This window comes from Ixodes scapularis, unplaced genomic scaffold, assembly GCF_016920785.2.
Source record: "Ixodes scapularis isolate PalLabHiFi unplaced genomic scaffold, ASM1692078v2 PGA_scaffold2__306_contigs__length_199485367, whole genome shotgun sequence".
NCBI classification, from domain to species: Eukaryota; Metazoa; Arthropoda; class Arachnida; order Ixodida; family Ixodidae; genus Ixodes; species Ixodes scapularis.
In genome coordinates this window covers 97515494-97537871 of record NW_024609857.1, presented here as the reverse complement: position 1 = coordinate 97537871, position 22378 = coordinate 97515494, and the positions used below count along the sequence as shown (strand labels likewise).

General features: G+C 45.6%; 3 protein-coding genes across 4 annotated transcripts; 1 reads left to right on the top strand and 2 right to left on the bottom strand.

Annotated features, from left to right (window-relative positions):
- The first annotated feature begins 2545 nt into the window (after positions 1-2545).
- On the top strand, positions 2546-3221 carry LOC121836774. The gene is made up of 2 exons (XM_042291964.1): positions 2546-2663; positions 2938-3221. Exons 1-2 carry the CDS (start codon positions 2546-2548, stop codon positions 3138-3140), a joined length of 321 nt encoding a protein of 106 aa, XP_042147898.1. The 3' UTR covers positions 3141-3221.
- Positions 3222-3230: 9 nt separating this feature from the next.
- Positions 3231-14058, bottom strand: LOC120846490. Its single transcript, XM_042291963.1, has 6 exons — positions 13955-14058; positions 13078-13236; positions 10174-10386; positions 6519-6690; positions 5400-5485; positions 3231-3759 (listed from the first exon to the last, which is right to left on the bottom strand). Exons 3-6 carry the CDS (start codon positions 10267-10269, stop codon positions 3469-3471), a joined length of 645 nt encoding a protein of 214 aa, XP_042147897.1. The 5' UTR covers positions 10270-10386; positions 13078-13236; positions 13955-14058; the 3' UTR covers positions 3231-3468.
- On the bottom strand, positions 13957-21575 carry LOC121836773. Of its 2 annotated transcripts, XM_042291961.1 has the most exons (4): positions 21211-21575; positions 19010-19138; positions 15957-16087; positions 14058-15030 (listed from the first exon to the last, which is right to left on the bottom strand). In XM_042291961.1, exons 1-4 carry the CDS (start codon positions 21361-21363, stop codon positions 14877-14879), a joined length of 567 nt encoding a protein of 188 aa, XP_042147895.1. In that variant the 5' UTR covers positions 21364-21575; the 3' UTR covers positions 14058-14876. The 2 variants fall into 2 exon arrangements, with proteins under 2 accessions (XP_042147896.1, XP_042147895.1); XM_042291962.1 differs by lacking the exons at positions 14058-15030; positions 15957-16087 and adding an exon at positions 13957-14042.
- Between the last annotated feature and the right edge of the window lie 803 nt (positions 21576-22378).

The window sequence follows — 22378 nt, the reverse complement described above, 5'->3', positions numbered from 1 at the left end:
ACATACGGAAGGAATGTCGCGTACCTCGCTGTGAGGGCTGCCGACGCTACGGACACACCCGAAGCGAATGTGCGAAGACGTACGCTGACGCGGCCCACGCGGCCCACGCGAAGGTGGACGACGATCTGGCGGAGCACATCATGGACCAGGACGAGGCGGAAGCGGTGGCGGGAGAAGCCGGCAAAACCGACGTCGACCTCGAGCCTCGTGGCCAAGCTGGAACAGCAGCGAGCACCTCAGTCCAACCCCAGAAGCCACCGTCGAAAACGCAAGCCCCGGTGGTCGTCACTCCGACGTAAGAAGCGGAGGGCAACGAGCCCACTCGTCCCCCGCCACCCCTGAAACCCGAAGGCAAGGATGACGACCTACACCGGGTGCCACTTGACTTTGCCCAGGGCACGGAATCCGAGAAAGGCAGCGTAGCCATGCACAGTAAAAGTTTTTACACCCTTAAGGGTGTACACCAGTTTGTCCCAGGGCTAACACCCTTAGGGTGTTCAGGCAAACACCCTTTATAATGGGTGCTTGCCAAACACCCCTGGTAGAGGGTGCTTGCCGTAAAATGGGCGCCCCCTGGGGTGGCCCAGTGGATGCTGGGCCACCCCAGCCAATCCAGTGCCGGGAGAGTATCATGCAACGTTTTGGTTATGTGGAGTTCAAGCTCACATGACACTCTGCCGATGCTGGATTGGCCGGTAGCGTCTGCCGCACTCGGACGAAAGCTGAAATGAAGCATAGGCCCTAGTAAAAATTTTATAGGCATGTGTCCAATACACATATCAGAAATTCTAAATTGTACGAAAATCATATAAAGTATTGGATATTCTTATCATGATTCTCAGCTTATCATGTTTACTAAACACATTTACTTTTTTTCACCTGGGGGGTATTGCCAAATCACATACAAGGCACATGATAAAGAAAGAACGAGTCACATTGAACGCAACTCACTTCATGAAGTAATACAAAAGAGCTACTTGCAAGCCACATCATAAGCCTGAGGGCAACTGGTAGTGCTTCCGGTGCCGCCCTTTCTCGAACTTCAAGTGAGCAAGCAGTGGCCCCAAGCATCGTACTGCACGGCTAAACCATAGTTATAAACATAATGGGCTTTTACAAATGAAGCATGTGGAGCTTTCCTGTTTGGAGATCAAGTGCCAAGTTTTGTCTCAGAGGATTGCAGGAAACACACTTCACTCATCTCCTTAAGCATATCTATTTACTAATTGGAAGCATGGCGGTCTAGCCCTTGACTGAACCACAGCAGTATTTCAGTAAGTGAAGCTCATTATGACATCAATTAGAATGTGTAAAATTGAACATTTATTGTGCCCTAAAAGACAAACGAAAAAAAAATACAATGTATGCCATTCCTTGACATAAACAATGCTATCTGCCAACATGTAATGAAAAATATCACAGAAATCTCAAGTTCAAAGAAAATTATAAAGTTTTGGAAAGTGACTAGGAATGAGGAACCCCCGTACAGATAAATTATACCTCACCTACAGGAGGTCGGCATAAGTTATACATTTAAAGACAGAAAAAGAAAACATGCCTCCATAAAACATTCTATCATTTGTTCTGTAAGCAAAATAAAAATTAACCTGATAATACTGTCGCGAAAAGTGCAATATCCACATAGAGGGTGTTTCACGAAAAGTGGACAAATTCGATATTGCGAAAACTATGGGTCGCAACAAAAAAAAGGCTTGTGTCATTCTGGTCCTGGACGAGGAGCCTAGTTAGGAAAATGATTAAAGTCCGGGATAATTAGATTGTTAATTATTTTTGAGTAACTAACTTTTTAATATTGTGTTTTAGGTTATGGTTTTAATTAGAAAATTGCTCAGCATCATTGAAAAACACTAGATCAACATATTGCACAACAACAGAAGGCGTGCACAGCATTTTACGGCTTTCTGAAAAACAGTACAAATTCGACGGGTTTTTAAGTTTCGTTTTGCAATTGGAGCACATCTCGGCCCCGATTGCACCGCGCCCCATGGAGAAATGGCGCAAGCAACCTCTGCTGCGATGTCCTTGCGCAACGCAGCAGAGGCTGGTTGCACCATTTCTCCACGGGGCATGGTGCCGTCGAGGTCGAGATGCGCTCCAATAGCAAACCGAAACTTAAAAACCTATCCCATTTGTGAGGTTTTTCAGAAAGTCGTAAGATGCTGCACGTGCCTTCTATTGTTGTGTAATATGTTGATCTAGTGTTTTTCAATGATGCTGAGCAATTTTCTAATTGAAACCATAACCTAAAACACAATACTAAAAAGTCAGTTACTCAAAAATAATTAACAATCTAATTATCCCGGACTTCAAAAGTTTTCCTAAATAGGCCTCGAGCCCAGGGCCAAAACGACACAAGCCTTCGAGCAGTTTTTGCAATATTGAATTTGTCCACCTTTCGTGAAACACCCTGTATAACCTCCTGAGACCCTGCGTCCACCAGTGTAAACATTGGGTTTTGAATTGTAAGAAGAAGAAAAAAAAAAAAAACTTCGTTGCACACAGAAAAGGACGCCTGTCCACCGTCATGGACGTAGTCTGTGCTGCCATCTGGAGGAGTGTTGAGCAAACAGCACTGAAAACTTGTTGCTTGCTGTTAAAAATGGCGACCTGCAGCACTCGCATGTTCTACGGGCGACGCCAAGGTATGTAATCAGTTTATGTGATTTACACAAACGGAGGCTGTGTTAATTTATATTTCTAGAGTTCTTGAAAGTTCACAGATGGTCACTAATGCTTAATATTTTCAACAGTATTAGCAAGGGTTATAGTAGTCCCTTGTCAAACTGTCTACGTGGGTGGACGCTGGGACCCAAAACTTATGACACGAATTTCGCGATGATCATGTTTTGCTCGCACCAATCTGAAACACTCGCGAAGTGAAAACAATTGGTTTGATTGATTGTGCTCGATTTTCAGGACTAACAAGTCAGGCTGATGCCATTTTAGAAAGTTTGTGCGGTGCCACAGGTTCCGCGCAAGAGAGTCAAGCCACTGCCGAACTCGCCAGTCCAGACGGCGCAGGCACTTCACGTGCCAAAGAAAGAAGACGTCAAGAATGCTACACAGTGCAGGAACCCTGGCTCCTCAAAGAAAACTCAGCACCATTGCACGTCCTGTGAAATCTACCTCTGCACTGAAACTGACTGGCACTGCTTCTTTGATTTTCGTACCAATAAATGAGCCTCATTTCTCTGCCGGTATCACTCCAGTTTTGCTATTCTTCCCAAAACCTATTTTGTAAAAATTAACTTATAAAATGTTGAATAAAATATGTGTTCATTTTCCTTACTTGAACTGTAAAGCCCCACTGTCCCGTGGGTGGACATCCATTTTTACAGAGCCTGCAAACTAACACCGTAAAAAAAAAAAAAAGAAAAAAAGAAAAAGCTCAAACTGAACCGTAACGAAGCAGTTAATGCGCGTGTGGTTGAAGCACAAATCATTGCTTCAACCATGCACGTGCCTGCAAACTTTGTTTAAAAATTTAATTACCACTGCCCTTGGAGTTGTGTGGCTCATGCCGAGAAAAAGCCTCTCCAGAGTGACGAGCATGTTGAAGGCCTTCCGTTCATATTGTATACTGAACAACCAATAGGCTGCCAACAACATACACAGCCCCTCCTCGGCATTTGGAACGGAGAACAACCTCTCACGATCAACAACCAGGTGAAAGAAGTCTGCATCCTCTAAGTCTTGCCCGCTGTACAGGACACACGGTGTCGGTGGGATGTTTTCATCCTGCGTTAGGTAAAAGGAAAAGGCACAACATATTTTAATGTAGAAGGCCAAAACATGTTTGCTCTTGTCAACTGCTATTATTCACTCCAGTTCAGGCCATGAGCATTGCTTATGTTTAAATAAGTAACCGGCATCTGCAACAATGTAAAATGAATGAGGAATTACAATTGGGGAAACATCACGACATGAAAATATTGCGATATAAGCTTAGAGATATATTTTAGTATCTATTTCAGTATGAAGATGCATTTGTGAAACCTATTTGCATTTCAATAGTGAGATACTTTTCCGATGCATTATGATACGCTGCTAGACTTATTTATTGTTGGAAATGAGTACAGGTCTGGAGATAAAAAAAATAAAAGTCACGCCAAAAATCTGACGCATCACTGGTTCGTTTTCACCATGAGAGTGATTTTTTGCTTTGCTATCACATCTCACTTTTACAGTGGCCTGGTTTCTTTATGCGGACAGCAGCCTTCCTGTGTACATTTGAGGTTATTGTTTGGATAAGAGGACACCAACAAATGCACAGATGAGAAACAATACGTGCAGAAGGAAGAGAAGACAAAAAGCAGGGATGTTTGCGCAGACGCGCTTTGTCAGGCAGTGTCATCGGTCGTCAGCGCTCATTGGGTGCAATAATGGGTTCTTATCGGTATCAGCGAACATAGCCAAGGGCAGACAAGTTTCAAGGAGAAAAAAGGGGGCAAACACCGACAGAAGGCAGGCAGCTCAGGTGCTACAATCTATGTCTGCCACGGACGCACCCTGCTTACCTCGCCACCCCGCATTTATGAACCGTACAGGGCTACCGACTGACCATAACGGTACATGCTATTATTTGTTCGTTGGCCAATGTTAATTTTTTTGCTTCCTCCTCTACACTAAAAAAACCCAAAGATGAAGGTTCCAGAAAACAGCAAACATAACAATGTCTCGTATGTAGTTGTATAAATTAATTTTCACGAGCTACATTTACATTTTATGTGCAGTCGCTGGCCATATCTCTCCCGTCCGAACACCAACCGGAGCAGTGAAAATCCAGCATGAGGCACGTTGAGCATGGCTGTGTTTTGGAAGCCAGACTATTAGGTTTTTGGCGTTTCAGCCATTGTACCCGAAACTTGGTTCGCCTCAAATTTTTACTTTATATCTCTGTAATTTAGGTGGCCATTATCTCTTGAGCGTTACAGAAGTATTTGGGGCCTGGTGGGCCTAATGTTTGGGACACCCCATTAACAAAAGGGGCCAGGTGAACAAGCTGCTATTGAACTGTTGGAAGCCAGTTAACACGCTACACTGTCTCTGTATTGAAAACCCTAGAAAGATCAGCATGCCTGCCGCCTTCCAGCCTTCATTGGTTTTTCAGGACTTGTATTCATGTGCATTTCACATGTTTGTTTCCTTTGACATCAACATGGTCACTAATATGTATTCAGAAGGCTCCAATTCTAGCCCCTGCGGGCACTATGAAAAAACATACCGTGAAAACAAAAAAAAAACGAACACTCTACCCACAAAAAACAACAAAAAAACCTCTTTAGTTAGCATTTATTTAACCCTGCTACATTGAAGGTAGGCTGGAACTTTGTTCTTGCTAGCATCAACTTTCGCAAAAATATAGTGAAATAACTTACATCTTCTTGCACGAACATTAGGGGCAGTGATGTTGACTCCTTGACGTTCAGTGCCAAAATGCGCAGAGTTGCAACAGTCAGGATGTCTGAAAAACACCAACAACATTTGTGCAAGATATCAAATACATTTTTGTACTCTTCGTTGCACGTGTCCTGGACGGTTTCAGAAAAAAAATGTATGCATTGTTCTGCTTATCTTCCAGTAGGATCAGTGACAATGAGGGAACTTCAGACAAATACTAAGATGTTCACTTGGCCAAGCCTGTCCCCACTAAAAGAAAAGAAGGCAACACACCAGAACGACCTAAATGGGTGCAACATAATATTATAGATAAGCCATTGGACATGTCACCAAATGGTATGAAACAATTCAAATCACCACGGGGAAATAACCTTGGGAGTATGATACAAACTCCCAAAGTTATTCCCCATACACTGGTGTGCAGCCCAAATGTCTGTCCTCTACGGCCCTCCACCACGCTGCCTGCACCTTGGCAGAGGGTTCTCCTCTGCCAAGGCGCTGCGCATGTACAGCTGCAGCAGAAAAAGATTAGCACGAGCGACCAACGACCAGAGCGGCAAAATTGCAGCACGTAGCACTATTGTTTCCGAGCGCGCTGATAGCGAGAGTGCCAGTCACGTTCCATCTTTCAATACAGGGGAGGCCAGCACAAAGCAGCCCACCCTAAAGGCCGCATTTTGAAAGCTATAGTTTCGCTTACTTCTCAGCCGAGCAATGCGCCAACGTGGTTGCACACATAAACTCGGTTATTTTTTTTACAGTGGAGCTGTTAGCGGCTAGTTTCCCCAGGGTCGTGTCAGTCCTCAAATAACCCGATGACACAGAACTCTGGACAGCTACCGCCATATATAGGAGACGGCAGCAACCATCATAGATGGCCGCAACCTTTCCACTCTGGCTTGCCGACTAGCGATCGGCCATTACTTCATTCCCACCATAGTGCAGCTCCGCTAGTCTTCCTTCCTCAACAAAAGAGAAAGACTGAAAGTTTTTTGTTTGTTTTTTTACTATCTTTTCCCATGCATGCATTGAATGGTGGTATTTTATCGCTTGGTCGAAAAGCCTCCCTTGCGCAGCGGTTTTCTTACTGTACTCACGCCGTGTCCTGAGCCTCCCCAGATCCATGTGCGGTGCTGCTTGCAGTGTAAGTAGGACATGCTCCTGGCAGTCGATCGCCTTCTTTGTGGCCAACAGAACGATCTTGTCAATCCCTTTTGCGACTTTGTCGGCCAGGTTCATCTTCGTGAGCCTCTCGAAATCTTTAGCGAACTTCACAAAAGAAAATATAAAAATTGAAAGTTCAGGAAATATGCCACGGCATTTCTTTAATAAAATTTACAAAGAAATTGGCACTTGTTCATTAATTTAAATAAGGGAAACAAGAAACAACGCCTAAATTCAGATTTTACTGGCACTACCATTTACCGAGTCTAGGCCAACTCACCGAAAGCCAACTCATCGACGGTAAACTCGTCAGCAGCCCATTTGTCGAATAGGCCGAATCGTCATAAGGCAAATCGTCGAAGAAAAATTAGTCGAAGACGCCAACTGGTCGCCGCTGTTTCAAAGCCATAATATATAATTTTGTCCTGAAATGTTAAAGCAAATCCTGCCCTATAGTAATGCGTAATATCGCCGTATCGTAATAAACATCCAGTGCGCTCTTTCTTGTCGAAGATAACAACTTGCAGCTTTCTCCACTTTCACGGTGCAGTGGGGGACAGTTACTACGTCGCGTGTGCATCACTGTGGCACGTGTGAGTTTGCTTGGCCTACCCGTCCACGCTGCTTCGCGGCAACAGTCCGCAGCGGCTCATTACAAAAAGTAATAAAGAAAACTAGCAAAAGGACAATCCCGAAATTTACATTTCTAAACTTGTCTCAAGGTACTGTCCTAAAACCTAAAAAGACCGCTGTCCCTAGTCCAAACACAAATAAAAATTTAGATCAAAAGATAACAAGGAACCATGAACTTTTACCTGGGACCGTCATTTAACCCATTCGAGGAATCGGCCTCGAATGGGTTAAATGACAGTCCCAGGTTGCCTTTCGACAAGTTGCCTTTTGATGAATTGTCCTACAACAAATTGGCCTATACTACGAATTGACTGTCGATGAGTCGGCTTTCAGCGAGTTGGCCGAATCCCCCATTTACCACAACTTGAAGGTGTGGGAAGGGCTTTAGGAACAAACATACGAACACACAATACGCAAGTTTCTTTTTTTAGTAACATTATTTTTTTTAACTTTCCTTTGCTTCTGAAGTTCTTAATATGTCTATTGACTTGCCAAGAAAGTCTTGCAAGAGTGCAGAGAAATAATTGGTACTACAGACATCACGCTGATGAAATATCAAACCTTCTTCTTCACATGCAATCTCTTACTCTTTTCTTTCGGACCCTCGAGTCCTTTTCATGCAGTATGGCATAGAGTTGATAGGATCTCCAAACCTGGCCTGTGAACCATAGCTTCCAACTAAGTCGTTGGTCGCTGCATTAGCTAGGATGTTGCTAACACTCAACAGGCTCCCTCGCTTGGCTGCTCTGCCTTGAAATCGCATTGCCTTGTCGCCTGTCTCCTCTTAATCCGGTTTTTCATTTCCATTACCTATTTTTATCTGTACCACTGTATTTTTTATTGCTTATAAATGTTTCTATTCTCTTCTGCACACGCCGCTTCGCGTGTCGTTCCGCGGGTGAGTACTACCATTGCTACTGATTCCTATCGTGCTGTTAGCTGTTCATTATTGGTTCATTTGACCCAGGTGTAGTCGAGAGGAGCCGTTTATGAACACCCGCACCCATGTCATAGGGGTAGGCAGAGCTCTGAATCAACAATCACGACGCGAGAGCCGAGTGCGGTGCGAGTCAACAAAGCGAGTGCAGGTGGCTCAATCGCACTCGGCTCTCGCGTCGCTTAGTTGACTGGCACTGTAGCATGTGCCTTCAATACCGCTTACTTGAGTAAGATACAGCCCGCCGCTTTGCTGTCACGAATCATTTGTCTGAATGCCTGCGAAACCGTAACACTGTTCGGCATGTCCAACTTTGCAGCGCCTCACAACTGCACGCAGTTGTCTTCACCCAAACGCTTCGCAGGACGCTGTCTTTTGGGAAGCAGTGCCAGGAAACATGCCGTCCGCCGGCAGTACTGTTTGTACAGCCTGGCACACAGCAAACTGTACTATGAGGGCATGTTACTGCTGAAGGTGACCTAAAGAAATAAAATACCTTGAGCTGACATCTTGACTAGAGAAATAAAATTATCGAAGGAACTACGAGTTTCAAGATGACTGCCTGGGAGACAGCACACCTCTGCACTTGAAAAGGGGTGCTTTTAACTGACAACCGCTTAGCAAGTAGTTTAAGAAGGCATACTATAAGCGCACACAAGCCGCGATGTTGGGCCGCCCGGCGCTTGCGAAGGGCTCGCGCCGCTGAGCGCAGTTTGTCAGGCACCGCAGCGTTGGATATGACAAACGGTGCTACGGCTTTGCAGGCATTCGGACAAATGATTCGCGGCAACTTATCTCTGCACTTGAAAAAGGGCGTTGGCAAATGACAACCGCTTAAAAGAAAGATTATGAAGGCATGCCATAGGCACATTCAAGCCGCGACATTGAGCCGTCGGCATTTGCAAAGGGATCGCACCGCAGCGCGCAGTTGTCAAACGCCACAGCGTTGCATATGCCTCAGCTTTGCAAACATTCGGACAAATGGTTCGCAGCGACAAAGCAGCTTGCTGTATCTTGGTCAAGCAAGCGGCACCCGAAGGCATACGCTGCACTGCGAGTCAACGGAGCAGGCGCGGGCGGCTAAATCACAGCGCACTCTGCTCTCGCGTCGCAATTCTTGATTTAGAGTCTGCCTACCCCTATGACATCTGCGTGGGTGTTCATAAACGGCTCCTCACGACTGCACGCGGGTCAAGTGAACCAAAATGAACAGCTAACAGCACGACAGGAACCAGTAGCAACGATAACACTCACCCGGAGAACGACACGCGAAGCGGCCTGTTGTTCGTCAGCACTCCCGTCGAAAAAGGCATAATAAAGACAAAAACTATATATATGCAAAAAATACTGCGCACAGAAGAAAATAGAAACACTTAGAACCAATAAATATACACTTGAACATATAAAAATAGGTAATGAAATCAAAAAACAAGATTATGAGGAGACGAGCGACGAGGCAATGCGATCTCAAGGCAGAGTGGCCAGGCCAGGGACAGTCTCTTCCACAATTCCTCGCGCGCGGGCCAGGGCGCTTGGGGGATTTCGCAAAAGGGCTATTGAACGAGGAAATGCACAGAATGCGTCCGGTTCTCTGTGCAACTTTTTTTTTCCTCAATAATCTTATTAACAGCTTTTTAGAAGTCACAAAAAAAGGGTTTCATCTTTTTGCTATTTTTAATATTGACTGTGTGCCTTCAATGACCCACGACTTTGATTAAATTTGGTGGTTGTGTCTAAACCTTAGAAAACAGCCCGTGATCACAAAGAGAGAGAGCGCAACTCGAACCGGCCAGTTCTCGTGGCGGTCCTCGGGCGGAAAGAAACTGAATTTTGAGCCTCAAATTCTGTTCTGGGCAGTTGGGTTCTCATAAGCCATGTACAACTAAAAACATCGGCGAGCATAAACACCCTGTCAGTGTCCCTTCAATAAGAGTTTCTGTATTCAAACAAGAGTACAAAAAAAAAGTCAACAACACCTTCGTATTCAATAAAGCGGAAGAGTAGCAGCAATGACTCACTCGCTGAGAGTCCATCAGGTATGGGTACCTTGTCCTAACAGCATCAATGCCCATTTGTGCCATGTCAGAGAGCCTCTTCCTCGCAGTGAGAGTCATCCTTTCATGGATTCCTTTTTCATCAAGAGCTGCCTTTCGTCCTTCTCGTATAAGCCATTCCTCATGGGCGATCAGGCTGGCTTCGTCCTCTCCAGCCAAAGCCGAAGCAGTGATGTTCTTGAGAGGCATGATCGAAAGGGCGCGATTTAGACATGAATATTCATTAACAGAAGGACAACAACTGACTACCTTTTTAGTGCTTGATGCTCTTAGCATGCCAAAATTTCTGATAAGGTAAAATTGAATTCAATCATTTGACCTAACATTGCCCAAGGCATTACCCTACGGGAGCACAAACAGTAGAAAACACACAATATAAAAAAGGAAACAGTCCAGATAAAAATATATAACATATTTCCTTGCACCTTGCTCAATAAATGCACCCCCAACTTTGTATCACGAGGTGGGAACGTTCAAATTTTTTTATGCGCCACTTTGAGCGATAAACAGCTAGACGATCATGGGAAGGAACGACCTCCATCTCCAGGTGGCCAAGCCAAGCCGGGGTCGTGGGAAGAAATGAACCTTCCGCCATTTTGCAATAAGCTTTTTTCCGAATCGGGGCGGCCCCTGGTGAGGAGATGCCAAGAAATGAATTCCGGGTACTAGCGGGCCATTTAGTTCCGGCTTCAGATATTTGCCATGATTATTGTGTCATAATGGAACTCGCTACTTCATTTTCACAACTGAGACATCCCACAAGTGTAAAATACCATAAATGTCGCCAAGCAATTAAAAAAACACTGGCCACTATTTTATTGGTTTCGAGCATGCCAGGTTTTAAGCAAAAAAATTGCAGGTGCCTTGGTTGATGTTTTACGCGAGAGAAACTTCAGCATACTTGCGATTGCACATGTTTCGTCGCGCAAGCAGAGACAACGCCTGTTCGACTGAAACCATGTCACTCAGCTTCGCAGCCAACTGTTCCGAGCGTGCAACGCATGCAATGTTGCATGGCAGGATTTTTGAAAGTTGCCTATAGACCTTTCAAGCGGCAGTCTCGAACGAAGCGATTTACAGCAGGCATCCCTGGTTTTGAGAGGATAAGTCAGTGTTGCCAGACTGCGCTGAGCTGTGGAGTTTCTCGTCAGTGGGCTGTGGCAGCCTGCGTGGGCACACTTTCGGGCGCTGGTGGAGGCTAAATTGCCGTGTTCTATTTTTCTTTTGTATTCTATGGCAAATAGAATTTCTCGGGGTTTTTAAGAATGCTCTGTACTATTTTTGAGAACAAAAACAAAGCAACGAAAGCTGTTTTGGTGAGTCCGTGAGCGACAGAACGAATGCAACTGGGATGTTTGTTTTATTTTATGTTGGTCTTTTTACGGCACCATACACTCCGCCTTGTCAATCTACAAAGATCTTAACCGTCAAAAATATTTGACCGCACAGGATATTCAAACTGCATAGATTTACTCACCCACAAAATGAAATTCAACGAGTCTCATCAATCGAACAACATATATTGTACGTACCCCACAATGCCGCGTTATCCGAACAGGATTTGAGAAAGGTCTCAAATAACACAGCATATCCAATAAACAGTGTCGACGATAGTAACTTCACGACGATCAGACGGAATCCGGCGTGTTTTGGGCACATGTAGAAGAGAGCTGCTTTTTTGCACAGCTTCAAAGCAAACACTCCGGACCCGACCCTATCAGCTATTTTTCGCGAAGACTCGGAACACAAGTCGGGAAGGCTTTCTGGAGATTATCTCAACGGAAATAATCCTTCAAGAATGTCGAACTGCCTCCGTCACGACTCGCGAGTTGCTTGACGTTCACTCTCTTCGTTTGTTTCCTGCGAAGGCCGAGCAGGCTATGAGCCCTGGTATTCCCTGGTTCTCACAGTGCACGATAGCACACAAAGGGTAAGCATCCTAAACAGGCAAATAAAGTAAAAATTTCCAAGAAAAGTTGGCGAACTCTGAATGCACAATGCAGCTGGGGAGTCATGCTGACCGGGTTTCCACAGCTCAGGCAGGTGGCAGAAATTTATGGCTGGTAGGGGCCGCTTGGTTCGCAAAATGGCGGCGGCCAGAGAGCTTTTTCTGCAAATGTCTATAGCTTATGGTTGCCCCAACAGCACGATCGTGGGGTTTCCACGATGGTTTCATACATTAGCTAACATGCGGTTTGAAGATTAAGGTTTTCAAGTATGCTACTGAACATGGCCGTCGCACAACAGGAAGAAATTGTAGTGTTAACGAAGTCTTGAAGATTGCTCATGTGCAAAGCTCTTTGGCGATGTGCAAGGAGCTTTACGTGCCAGTGATCTCGAAAACCATAGTGCGACAAGGGTAGTACTCTTTCTGCTCATTAGAGTGCTGCATGTTCTCAGATCTTATGGACATTGTGAGACAAGGACCCAAGAAGAAGGACGATTGCAGGAGGCTCCACTGGTTCCAAATCACTGATTGACACTTAATGGAAGCTCGCCTGGGATCTTGAGAGCTTCCAGGTGAGCTCCAATCTCAGGTGAGCTTCCAGTGAGTGCCAACCATCGAATCGGAATGAATCGAGCTCCCTGCCATCATCATCTTTCCGAATCCTTTCCACTCGAAAGCATTTCATGCTTCCACCTACTCGCGGAGACGGGATAAACCATTGTAGTTTTCCCGATTCGCGTTATCTGATTGATGGAAGCGTTTCGTTGATTTCTAAGGCAGACACTGATGAGTAGAAAGAAAACCATGCGTAGATAACAATTTGATCATCCACTATGCAGACACGATATCCGCATCCGAACCACATCAGCAATTTTTGATCTTCCAAGTTTATCCCGGAAAGTTTAAACATTGCCCCTCACCAGCTTAATCTTTTTTTGCCGCTTCAGCTGTGTGGCTGCACCTCCATCATTTGGTCTTTTTGATCCAAATTTTGCACGGTTTTCAGCAACCCGGACGTCGTCTGAGAGGCGACGTCTTTCATTTTTGAACTTGTACCGCAGTGCTACTCTCCACGAGTCCTGTAAAATAAAGAAATACCACAGCTTGAACAACTATCTAAATTTAAATTTAGGTCCAGCCATAGCATTTTTGCTGCGATATCAGTTATTGGGAGCCTACCAAGGGAATCGTTCCTGCGCCAAGGAATGAAATTATGGCGTCCAGCTATACTCTTTTCACCTTTGAGCTGGGGAGAGCTTTCTTTTTCACTAAAGCACCAAGGTAAAGGAACAAACGCGACTGACCCGTTTCCCACCCCAACCCAGACAACTATTTTTGGAGATGACCGAGGATTCTATGCGGATTATCTCTGGGAGGGGGGAGAAGAATGTTTGCAAAATCGCGTTGAGGGCAGTTCGACGTCCATCACTTCCTTCGTTTCCCATGAATGTCGAGCAGAAAAGCTTGAATGGCAGGCACTTACCAGTCTTATATATCACAATGGAAGATAACACAGAAAGGGTATGCAGCACTCATAAAAAAAATTAAGTGGGAACTTTCAAGAGGGGCGAGAAAACGTTGAATGCAAAACCGCCAAAACAGGTAGAGAACCGCACTGAGCGGGTGTTCACAGTCCAAGAGGGTGGCAGAAAATTTCTAGCTGATAGAGGGCCAGCTGCATCAGCATCAGCAACATGGCGGCGGCCTAGGAGCGTTTTTTGGAAAGATGTATAGAAGCACCAATGCTAAGAATTGATCGCAGCTATTATTATAAACGTGCAAAAGAAATGTGCTTACTGATCCAGTTCCTATAACATCTTGGAGCTGAGGGTACTTGTCAGTTAGTAGCTGAGTGACCTTGGAGTAAAAGTGCTGAGATGGGAACCTGCAGAAAAGTCGTGCCCATTCTTATGGCTCAACAATCTCTAATATTATAACCCACATTGTGAATCAATAGGTCCCGTATGCAGACTGAGCCTACGCGAGGAAGATGCAAGGTATTGTTCAGATGGTACACAGTGCATCAATGTTTTAAACATGCCAATGACCCCCAATCGATTATAACTAGTCGCACCAAATTTTCAGATATTTAAAAAAAAAAGGAATATCTACACATTTTCCGCTTAGCAAATTCTTGTAATATGAATTTCGACAAAGAGACATGTTGTCCTATTGAAGGAAAACGAGCAAGTTACTTAAAGCTTCCATTAATTTTACACACCAGCAACACATACACCTGTAAATACAGCGAGGGCATGGATTGCTTCTAGCAAATGACAAGAAGTGACCTAACTAACCAAACATTTCTCTAGCCTGAACTGACTAATTTCATTTTTGGCGCAGCGGTCTCGACCAAGAAGCCTAAAATTCAGCACAAAGATGCACTTGTGAAACAACGCAAATAAGCCATCAATCTACTATGTTTACCACTGCACAAAATTTGGCAAGATAAGGACCAGAAAGAAGCAACCTAGCTTTTTTTCCGAATTACTTTTTTTTTTTTTGTATACAAGGAGGGTTAGAGGGATTAAACCCACTTCAAATATATTGCAAAAATCAGTTTCACCTGCTTCGATACTGTGATTTAAGACATAGGTTTAGCTGGATACAGAAAGATACAGCAAGACAAAGGTTGACCGGTGCCCACAAAGAAGTCACCCATGAAAGGAACTGGAAATGATGAAGCTAGGAATAAGTCCGAATTTTGAGACCACCTTACTTACATTGTTATCTTCACCATTGCACGAAAGAGGAGCTCCACAATCTTTCGGAATGATGAAGATGTCAGAGGTTTGCCAGAGATGATCGTATCATGGAGAGCTCCAAGCTTGGGGAAAATGAAGGTGTTCCCATCGTCGTCTGAACACGAAGGCCTAAAAATAGTGCAATTATTTTATAAGAAAATGATTATTAAAAAAAAAAGAAAAAAAATGTTGCTATGTAGAAGCATATAAAAAAAAAAACAGAAATACAATAAATATGTTATAGGCGTCTCACATGCTTTTTCTCAACCTCATTTTAAAGCGATAGCTGTTATGGGCTCTTCACCCCCCTTTGAAATGATGGTGTAGAGAAACCGTCGTCGATATTGATGAATGCTCTAAAACATTTGTTACACTTTGCCGCTGCCAGGGATCGAACTATGGGCCTACTGTGTGTGAGCCAAGTGCTTTACCACCTGAGCTATCAGCTCTGTGTTCCCTGAATAAACTGCATGTGGTGAGGACACATGCGTGTATCAGTCTTGTGAAGCGCCCGTGTTCCTCCCAGGCACTTAGCCAGGGTCTTGTTTCGGAAGAGGGAGGGAGGGAGGGAGGGAGGGGGGGGGGGGGCAGAGGCCAAATGCTGTATGAGGGGGAGGAGGGAGAGGAGGCCCCAGCAAAATGGAAGATATTGGGGGGGGGGGGGAGGGGGCCGGGCCCCATGGGCCCCCCTGGATACGTGCCTGGTTCCTCCATTGCCCAGGGAACGCAGCAGAACACAATGGTCCATGTACGTGAGATGCGTCAAAGAAGTAGATGAAACAAAACGGCACCGCGCAGGTAAAGCTACTAGCCGACATGTGATCCAAGCAAACAATAAATAAAAAGACGCGAACCAAAATGGCTAGATGTCACCACCCTAAGCAAAGCGCACATGTACGGTAGGCACCCGGTGAGACGCTAGTGCAGCTGGTATGAGCGTTTCCATTGATGCCACTTTGTCCGCCGTTCTATAGTGACAGCGGAATAGAAGCATTTCGAGGCTGCCTTGTATCACAACATAGCCTCTATAGTCGCAACCATTAAAACACACTTACAGCTCAAAGGGCTCGATGCCTACCAATGGTACATCTGGAGAGGAGTCATCTGGAGAAGTTTCATCTGGCAAGCTCTCTCTTTGGGCGGTTTCACAGTTTTCAGTGCGCACCGTCTCCAATGAAGCCTCCTCCTAAAACGAAAGGAAATCCCTGCAGTGTAAAGTTACTGGATTTGTGTTAAGGACCCCAGCAGGCTGTTTTAATGATATAACGGTTTGTACTTTACATGCTATAAGTAAGGTTTGGTGTATTTATTACTAATAAATGCCGCTAGATGCTCGCCGTTTCAGGAATTCAGTATAAATCGTAATGTACAAAATTTTCATATGCACACATGAAAGAATAAAAAACGCAGTGGACAAGAACAAACCAAGATATCTTTCCAGAGGTCCTATTTCGGCCCTGTCCACCTTCCGTTTCTTATCCTTTCGTGTGTGGATATGAACCTTCACCAATACGCTCGTCTTCAATAATACAGAAATTCGGCACCGTATTCTTGGTTCGTGGCTCATAATCTGAGCCCGAATTTGAAGCTTAAGCTCTTCGGTAGATGCAAACATGCACAGCATGCAATTTCACATAGTGTCAAACAGAGATGCTGTTCAATGCTAAGAATAATATGCGGAGTACAGTGCAACACCGTCCAGTAGAGCATGCAAGCCATATCACTTTGAAAAAGACATGGCCCTGACTGGCCCCCTCCTTCTAATGCAACACTCAAACTGCTCTGGTATCCAGTACTAACACGAAACAAAGTTTATCTAACGAGGACCTCGATACATACATTAGCAAGCGATATAAGCAGGAAAGCATGAGTGACGACCAGGCTGTGGCCAGTCACTTGCTGCGGCTATGTGGTCTGCGCAGCCCGGTCACCGCTTGCATATTCCAGCTCACACCACCAGCAACTGTACTTGCATATACAATACGAGCACATAGCCCCAAATCCTCAGTTTTGCTGGGACCTCCTCTCCCTGCCCGCTCCCCCTCCCCCATCTATGCCATTTTGACATGGGCGGTCCCCCCCCCTCGACAAAACCCTATGTGCCCGATACAATACTCTATATATAGGGTGGTCCAAGTCACCAGGATCGATCTAAAATGGACCATAAAAACAGGCGCCTGCACGTAGCAATCTAAACCTTTCGTCAAAGATCTATTTCACGGGTCAATTTTTTTTTGTAAAATTACAAAAAATAGGACCAAGAAAATTGCCAGGGTTAACGGCAGGCAACGACCCAGACGACCAAGCCCAGTAGCAGGGCGTGTTTGGCGATCGTATTCATAGATGGCATCGGGAGCAGCGTCCGACGGTGCAGCCGACCAGCTAAAGCTAGCAGACGACACGTTGGCAGCAAAAGCGCTGTCGTTATGCAGACACATTTTTTTTTACTTTAAGTTCTGCTTTTATTGCCCGCATTTATTTTTTAACCGAAGGTACATTTGAAAAAGATTATCTTCATTTTATAAAACCTTGGTCGCAAGCCGTCGCAGTAAGGAGGTAGCCCATCAATCTATACGAACGCCAAACACACCTTGCTACTAGACCCCTGTCGTCTGCGTCACTGTCCGCCGTAGACCCTGGCAAGTTTCTTGGCCTTATTTTTTACAGAAAGAGAGCTACGCTTTCTAATTTTACAAAAGGAAAGCGACATGTGAAATACACCTCTGACAAAAAGTCTAGATTGCTACGTGCAGGTGTCGATTTCTATGATCCATTTTATATCGATCCTGGTGACTTGGACCACCCTATACTTTGGTCTACGTGCTTGAGTGCAGGCGAACAATCACACTGAACTTCTCATCAGTTCCCTTATCTCTCAAGGTGCTTCTTTACAAAACGCTCGTGCGCTCTAAGCTGGAATATGCCTCTTGAATTGGGAACCCTGGCATTAACGTGTTGATATTGGCTTTTGAAGCAATTCAGAACAGATCTGTTTGTTTCATCCTTGCTAATTATCACTGCACTGCCAGTGTAACATCAATGAAAATAAGTTTGAACCTACCTAACCTTGCATTACGTGGAAATCTTAACAGTGTGTCTGTTCCACAAAATTTATTACTATAATCCTCTGCTATGTGACAAGTTACTGACACCTCTTTACATATCATAATTTCTTGACCATCCACAGATGGGCATTCCTCAATGTAACACTACAACTTTTTATAATTTATTTATACCTCAGACGACGGTCTTATGGAATCACCTTCCAGCATCTGTGGCATCCATATCCGATTCCATCGCTTCTAAACGATGCCTTAACAGTGTTAACTTTTAGCATTTCATTATTATGTATTTTTTTCATTCTTAAGATTGTCGTTTGTTTGCTTTTGATTGTTGTTTGTTTGCTTTTGATGTCTCCTTGTAACACACTCCCCTCTGCAATGTCCTCAGGCCCTGACTCCTGAGGGTCTGAAGATGAAGATGCTCAGGAGCATCTTCAACTTCCTTCATCAGTAAACAGAAGTCCGCCATTAGTGTAGCACATATGGCGTTTTCAGATGATGATGATAGTGATCAAAGTGGCCAGACTGAATTCCGGAAAGGGTCTATTGTAGTTTTAAAGGTGGCCATTAATAAAAGCCAACCCAATTGACACGGTTCCCGAAAAAGCAACAGGCTTTGAGATATTCATCTGTTAATTTTTCCTTTTTTTGCTTAACTCAAAACCACACGCTGAAAGGTGCACCTGATTATGATGCAAAAAAAAAAGTGACGCCCGTGTTTCATGCCCTTCGCCACTATCTCGACAGACAGCGTGTCTGCTGGAGGCGCCGGCGTCACACTTGCTGGATAGTGACGGACGTACAGAAGTGACAGGACGCTTTTCTACCAATCATAATCAGGCACCAAGCTCCACAAACATACAGTGAAGGCGGCATTAACATAGCTATCACCATTAAAAAATTTTTAAAGAATAAAAAATTAAAAAAACGCTCGTATAGACACAGCCTATCACAGTTGTGATTATATTCCTAGTAATAAACCGTTTCTTTTTTTTTTTTTTTCATTAATGCTTGATATACCTTGAACTTGTTGCAAAACCAAATACCTGAGTGGAAGATGAGCCTGGCCCACCCTCTGGGACAGTTACAATGGGCAGGAGAGTGATTTTAGCCATGTCATGTATTTCGTCGTCCGCAGCAAGGTCAGTGTATTCTTCAAATACCAAATCCAGCATCTGTAAAATGTATGCGCATGGACTAGCTTCACATATATCTAACCCAAAAATATTTTTATATAGTTAGTAAATCAGCTCCAGAGGCACTTAGCTTCTTTTCAGTTCTCATATGTGCTGGCTCAAATCAGTCCTATTCAATGAAGAGTAAAGGCTATAGGCACGAGCTCGTGCACGTTGACCGGAAATGGCCATACGCACGACGTGGAGAGCTTACTGTAAATATTGTCAAATGCCCTACAAAAAAAAAGTAAAAAAAAAAGAGGTGTCTAGCGTTACGTCCAACGCTGTGGCTAGCGTTACGTCCAGACAGAGCACTGAAATGGATATGCCTAACCTTCTCCCCCACCCTCCTCTCTCGCCCCTGTGAACCTAGGGAAGGCGGCGATTTGGACGTACGGTGTGGCTAGCGTTCCAGACGGAACGATAGCTGCTACTAGAGTTCCGTCTGGAACGCGGAGCTAGAGCTCGTGCCATTTGGGTCACCCTTTTCCGACGGCGCGTGTATCATTGGGGGGCTCGTTAACACCCCCCCCCCCCCTCCCCTGCATTCACGCCGCTTCGCGGCGACAGTATGCGGCTGCTAATTACAAAACTAAGAGGGAGTTTTCGTAGACCATGTTTCGTTCACCGCTAAGCCCTCTGCAACGAAGAAGCCGCTACTGCGCCTGTGCGCCCATGCCCTTGACTGTAGAGTTCCGACATCATAGCAAGCTGCGTAGGGCATTGCGGGACGGCGAAAACGGTCTATGAAAACTCCCTATTAACCCACTTAGCCCTCCGTACACGCCGCCCAGCCAGCAACCCAAACCCGCTATGCCCTATTGCACCTCCGGCCATTTAGTTCAGCGAAGTTTCGTCGACAACATGCCTTCATGTCTTTCAGAGATAATTGTAAAAGAGAAATGTAAATACCGACAAAAAAAAAATCGAGAAGAAAAAAAAAGAAGTAAACCCACACTGCGGTTCGAACCCGGGCCCGCTGCGTGTAAGGCAGACACCTTTCCACTACACTACACCACCACTTCAGAAAGGATAAAGCCTACGGACTCCGGAGTGCACTTCAAACGGAAATGGCTATACGCACTCCGCTAGTCTCATATAAAAGGAATAGTCACAACAACTCATTCTTTTAAGCGGTGGCATAGCGTAGTGGTTAAGGTGTCAGCTTCGTACGCTAGTGGACGTGGGTTCGATCCGCGGTGGTCCCACTTTCTTTTTGTTTCGTTTTCTCAAACATTTTGTTTTGTCAAAGCATTTGGCAATATTTACTTTTTTTTTTTTTTTTTTTTCCCGGTGAACACTAAAAGATTCGTTGCCGACGAAACTTCGCAAAACTAAATGGTACGGGACTCCCTTTCCTGATGCGATCGGGGACAGCGGGGCTTAAGTTGCCGGCTGGACGCCGCGAAGCGGCGTGTACTGGTTACGTTTTGTAATTAGCAGCCTCACACTGTCGCCGCGAAGCGGGGGGAACGCAGGCGGGCTCCCCAGCGATACACGTGCCATTCGAAAAGGGTGACCCGAGCGGCATGAGCTCTCCGCAGAGTGCGTGTAGCCATTTCCGTCCGAAGCGCACTCCGGAGTGCGTATAGCTTTACTCCTTCAGAAACTAGCCTTCAACATTTGCTTTATACGAGACCCAACTTGGACGTTACTTTAGTGGCGACCATCGTTCCGCCTGGACGGAACTCTAGACACTTCCTTTTGGATTACAATGTCGCTTGCTCCCGTTGCTTTCATGCGGATTGCCTCGTCGCGCGAGTGACCGAGCGACAGCGAAGCGGGTTCACCGACGCTTGCCTCGTCACTCGCCAAATCGCTTTCATGCGGTCTATACTTTACTCTTCGCGCTAAAACGTCATTTCCTCATATAACATGTACCCTTTCCAAGATAGATTCGAAGATGACGGTGGTTTAGGCGGTTAAAATCTTATCACTTCGATATTTTTTTCTGGATTAGGTGGTTCACAGCTTCGCAGTTCGGTGTCTTCTCTATCCTTCGTTTACTTAGCTTACTGTGACCTGCTACAGTTCGAGCACGGGGAAAATGTCAACAGAAACGAGGCACTTGCCTGAAACCTGACAGAAGACAGTTTGATGGAGTTCCCAAGAACGGGGCACGTAGCCACCGCATGTTTCAAAGAGTTTACCGATCCATCCTCGAGCTTGAAAGACCTGGCAGCCTGTAGGTGAGGCACGGTGACCAGACACCGCACGGGCGGCATTGTCGAACGCTGCTAAAGCCACGCGAGCAGCTAGGCGCGAAAATACTGACATTCGTTTGGCTCGTCAACTCGGTAAACTCGCCAACCGTCATTCGTCACCACCGCAAGTAACGCGCCAAACAGAACAAAGGAACGATAAGTGGGTGAAGGCTGTGGGTGGATAGATGGCTGAACCGATGGTTAATGGTGTATATGTGGCAGCTTGCGCCACCTAGTGTAGCTTAAGCACACACTATATTCCGGAAAATACTTCAGGAACAAACCGCGCCAAAACTAAGAATTTAAACAAAAACACTTTACTATTCGTAAAGACAGGGGACGGGAGAACACCATCTTTCAATTTTCAACAAACAAATGATTTATTGCCGGACGCTTCTCCTTCGGAGTTCCACTACAGGAGAGGGAAAGTTAAAAGGAGGGGGAAGGGGAAGGGGGCGGACAAGACAAGGCCCCGGGAGAAAACTCGGGGAAAGTAAAGCGCAGAGACAGCGGGAAGGAGGGGGAGGAAGGAGGCATCCCGATTTCCCTCTCAGGAGTAGGGACCACTCGCCCGGCCCGCCAAGGACGGCAACTCCGGTCTAAGGAATGTCACCTCTCTCTCCGACAGCGACAGCGAGGCCGAGGAAATGTTCTTCGGCGCCTCTTTTATGGGGTACGCCTCCACGATCTCGCGCCCGTAGCGGTTCTTGTTGGCCCCCAGAACACGCGCGGACGGGAACTCGGGGGCACATGGAGCGCAAACCTTGAGGTGATGGACCATGGGGTGTTGGGAGTCCCCCTCGTTTCTTTCTATTTCTCTCTCATGTTCGCGCAGGCGGTCGTTGAGGCAGCGGCCCGTCTGTACGATGTACTCTGCCCCGCACGAGAAGGGCACGGAATACACCCGTCCGACCGCGCAGGGAACGAAAGGGGCCGCGTGCCTCTTGGCGCGGCCTCAACTGCCACCTGCGCGAACATAGGAGAGAAATAGAAAAAAAAACGACGAGGACTCCCAACCAGGGGCGGATGCAGGAAT

Bases quoted from the DNA above. Each gene is read 5' to 3' on its own strand.
- LOC121836774 (XM_042291964.1), top strand. From the start codon at position 2,546: ATGGACGTAGTCTGTGCTGCCATCTGGAGGAGTGTTGAGCAAACAGCA. The intron at 2,664-2,937 runs GTATGTAATCAG...CTCGATTTTCAG, and splicing joins GTTCTACGGGCGACGCCAAG to GACTAACAAGTCAGGCTGAT.
- LOC120846490 (XM_042291963.1), bottom strand. From the start codon at position 10,269: ATGACTCTCACTGCGAGGAAGAGGCTCTCTGACATGGCACAAATGGGC. The intron at 6,691-10,173 runs GTGAGTCATTGC...TCTTTTGTGAAG, and splicing joins ACCTGATGGACTCTCAGCGA to TTCGCTAAAGATTTCGAGAG. The intron at 3,760-5,399 runs GTAAGTTATTTC...TACCTAACGCAG, and splicing joins TAATGTTCGTGCAAGAAGAT to GATGAAAACATCCCACCGAC.
- LOC121836773 (XM_042291961.1), bottom strand. From the start codon at position 21,363: ATGCCGCCCGTGCGGTGTCTGGTCACCGTGCCTCACCTACAGGCTGCC. The intron at 19,139-21,210 runs GCAAGTGCCTCG...TACATTTTACAG, and splicing joins TGTCTTCTGTCAGGTTTCAG to ATGCTGGATTTGGTATTTGA. The intron at 16,088-19,009 runs GTATTTGGTTTT...CTTTCGTTTTAG, and splicing joins CAGGCTCATCTTCCACTCAG to GAGGAGGCTTCATTGGAGAC.